The 3,766-nt window shown below is 43.6% G+C and overlaps 1 protein-coding gene across 1 annotated transcript in view; it reads left to right on the plus strand.

Annotated features, from left to right (window-relative positions):
- The first annotated feature begins 2,351 nt into the window (after positions 1-2,351).
- The window catches only part of igsf3 (immunoglobulin superfamily, member 3), a 78,282-nt gene continuing 76,867 nt past the window's right edge, over positions 2,352-3,766 (plus strand). The window contains exon 1 of the mRNA XM_005921346.3: positions 2,352-3,308. Coding sequence (XP_005921408.1) covers positions 3,269-3,308 — 40 coding nt within the window. The 5' untranslated portion in view covers positions 2,352-3,268. The remainder of the gene's footprint in view (positions 3,309-3,766) is intronic.

Consider the following 3,766-nt stretch of genomic DNA (forward strand, 5'->3'; position numbering starts at 1 on the left):
CCAATTCCCACTTATGTCAAAGATCATTTAGGTAACCAGAGTCAGTGTATCCTCTGTGTACCCCATATTACAGTCAGGATTCATCAGCAAGTTGGCTGGGTGCACATCTGATTCCATGCTATTATGGGACTCCTCTTTTCATATGCAAGTTTATTATCTCAAAAAGCAGCTTTCTTCTGTAATTTAAAGCGACAACGACGTCTGCGTGCCTGCATTTCCATTTAAAGGATCCAAATGTTTGCGTGCACGTGTGTGAGCGAACTGCCTCTTTACACTATCATCTGTGCAATACTGACGCATTCATATGTTGCAGTAGGAAAAAAATGCTCAGAGAAACCTAATAAATCATTCATATATTTTCGAGACGTTGTATGAAAATCTGAGTATGATGAAATAAGTGAACAAAACTCCCTCGTTCCCCACAATGTGCCTCTCAGCTATACAACGTAACCTTGCTGACACCACCTCAATGGATAATGCCACAGGGTACTGAAATAGTAAGTCCGTATTAATAAAAGTAATAATAAGTGGGCCTGTACAAGTGTCACACAGTGCGGAACAACTGAAAGATACTAATGAGAAAGCTGTGGCTCTCAAGGCATCATCTATAAGGGCCCTGTTATGAAGTACACATAATGCAGACTTCTCTGTTTCCATGGAGACCTATTGTGATCCCTAGCACACACTATACTCAACATGCCCCTCAAGCTTTTATTCTTCTATAAGCACGTGTTCGACAGTTGTGAAAACAGGTGCAATTGGGCCAAAGGTGAACTTGTCTTTAGCGCTGACATAATGCTAGGCTCAAACAATGCTACTCTGGCTTTAGCTGCCTGTACAAAAACGTGGCCTCACTTGGCTGTGCAATAAGGGCTCTGCGGAGAACTGAGCTAATTTTAAGTGTGGAGCAAAAATGTAGATCAGGAGTAACACACATGCCCTACCTAGCCTGCTCTTTTTGGATGTGCATTAACTCAGCAGCACTAGACCTGGACAAACCTTTGGAAAAGCTGAGGCAGTAGTCCACATGCTTCATAGCGGTGTTTAATCCCATTCTCACTTACATTTTCTTGGCAGCAGCGTCTGCTAAAGCCTTTGTTTGCTCTATAAGCACTCTAAAAGATGTATCTTTTTTCCCTCTTAATATCATGGCACACAGAGGGAGAGACAAACAGATGTATTCTTCCCATTAAACTCTCGCCTTTTAGATGTCATGTTGCGGTTTATTGACGCACGTGTGCTCTGTAAACATCTCTCTGTCTCTGGCTGTTGTTCAGGGCCCACACCGTGTTCGTTAAGTTTCATTTGAGCTCAAATCCGAAGGCGAAAGAAGAAGAGAATCATTTTACTGCTTTCCAAAAAAATGTTTTTTTATGTTACATTCAGGCGGTTTCGGAACTTGCAATTCCCAGCTGATGAAGAAAATAACAGATGGGTCCACTGCAATTGCATTTTTTTTTTGTACGCACATGCAAAAGGCCTACTCATTTATTTATGTGCTACACAGGAGGGAGCTTAGAGTTTTACTAAGTTAGAGCTTTTTGGGCTTTTCAATTCAATTTTTCAGAGAGCAGCTCTCTCACTTCACAGCTTCTCACCCGAGCAGTTTTATTTCACTTGTGCTATTTTCTGTCTCCCAGCAAACTCCCATTCACCCTGTCTATTTTAGATCCTGCTAATAATGGAGCAGCGTCACGAAAATCAATAAATCTGTGCTTATGTCAAAGCGATGCGTGGTTTATGTTCTCATAATCTGATTCAAAGAGGGATGGAGTTTCAACCCATGAAAGGTGAACTGCGGTTTTTTTCTCAGATATTTTTCTGCAGTTCCCAAACAGAGCGGCACCTCATTATGTTGATTGCCAGTTGTGTGTAACGCAGGTGGTGTATGGAGAAGTGGGGTGAGGGGAAGGAGAGGTACAAAATCTGTCTATAACACGCAGACTGCTTTGTAAATTATACATGAGAAGGCGACATTTGTGATCGGCGCAAAATAAACAAACACCATCAAAGAATAGCCTGATATTTTATTTTTCAAGTGATAATCATCGTGCGTTTATGCAGTAAACAGATGTTGCGCGAACAATTCGTGTCTACCTCAAAAAAGTGGTTGAACTCTACCCTGCAAATAAAAAGCTGGGAAAACTAGTAGCATAAGGGGCTTAATTGCCCTCCACTCCGATTAACCTATTCAATCTATCAACGGCCTGAACTAGAATTTCAACAAACAAATGCAAATGCGTCCTTGTCCCACTGCACCCCAGACCCACACGGCCGGGGCGTGGTTTTAGGGGTGGAGCAAGGCAACACGCTTTCAAGTTTTCAAACTGCCAAAGTCCTTGGTCAGGCAGAAAACAAGGAAATAACCTCCAGAGAGGAAAAGCAACGGGTTGGGTCGTTTCTTTCTGGGGATGAACTGCTTCATTTTTTTGAGCTCGTAAAATCTTTTAATAATCTTGTCAAGATTTAGACGCATTAAATTAGGACACAATGCCCACTTGAATTGGCAGTAACAACTTCAAATCACTTATTTTGGGTTAGAGTATTGTGATCAATCTGATGTGATTTTTTTTATACAGAGTATAAAGCCTTGCTTGCCTCATCTGGAGCGCCCGCCCATTGGGCTTTCTGCGGAGCGATAGTGGAGAGATTGATTATAAGGTCTACGGGATTTGCCGTGGAAAAAAACAGAGCCTGCTTGGACTGCTTGCTCGTGATCCTGCGCTCCCATCAGTGAGGGGAAGGAAATTTATCCGGGACTTATTCCAGTCTGACTCCCAAAACCGTCAGCACTCCCCGCCTCCCTTCGTGTATCCAGATACGCAGGAGTCACGCCGGACTTTTAGTTTTTACTGAGGAGGCTGCGAGTGCGAATCGCCTCCGCAGTCTCGGATGCGTAGTGAGCCGGTGCTGCGAGTGAGTGGGTTGGGTCGCCTACGCGCTGGGCATACGCACACTTCATCGTCAGCGATAAAAGCAGATAGGTGAGGGTAAAGGCGAGAGGAAACGACATCGGAGGCTTTTTATTTATTTATTTTAAACAGAAGGACGTTGTAGAGAGGTGGGTCGCACATTTGGAAAGCCGCCAGCTGTGGATTTGACTCTCAAGGAAGCTTTTTTATTCTTCTTCTTGCCTCCGGGGTTTTGTAGACCTCCTTATTTTCTGGTTCAGGACCAGCAGCTGATCACACTGTCAGACGCCACCGGCTTCTCATCTAAAAGGAGGGGATATTAAAAGTGGATCAGCGGAGCAACACACACACATACAATGGCAACCGGTGCGCTCTTTCTAGTCTGCGCGCTGCTTGGTAAGTCATCTGAAAAAAGAAGGTGAAAAAAGCTTTCAGACAGCGTTTGCTATCTGATTTTTATTTATTTATTTATTTATTTTTATCAGTGCTCAGATTTCCGAGATAAAATCGGCATCTGCTGTTTGTCTGTCACGGCACACCTGTATGAGACATGTCAATCAAACCCCTTTACAGGCAGGGGAACTGGGCTAGTAGTCATTCTGAGTTAGGTGGAAGTAGACTACTTCGGTTAAATCGCTGCAATAATAACAGATGCCCGTGAACAGCTGTGTGTGTGTGTGTGTGTGTGTGTGTGTGTGTGTGTGTGTGTGTGTGTGTACGCGGTGAACTAGGTTAATGTGATATTTGCGAAGCTCCAAAAGACTAAGCTTATACAGTCCTGCAGTGTTAAATGGATTGATCATATAGGCAACCAGCTGCTGTCGCCACACACACGTGTATCAATACATCCCCTA

The sequence above is a fragment of the Haplochromis burtoni genome, unplaced genomic scaffold (genome assembly GCF_018398535.1).
Source record: "Haplochromis burtoni strain Fernald_Lab_line unplaced genomic scaffold, NCSU_Asbu1 Contig_48, whole genome shotgun sequence".
Classification (NCBI taxonomy): Eukaryota; Metazoa; Chordata; class Actinopteri; order Cichliformes; family Cichlidae; genus Haplochromis; species Haplochromis burtoni.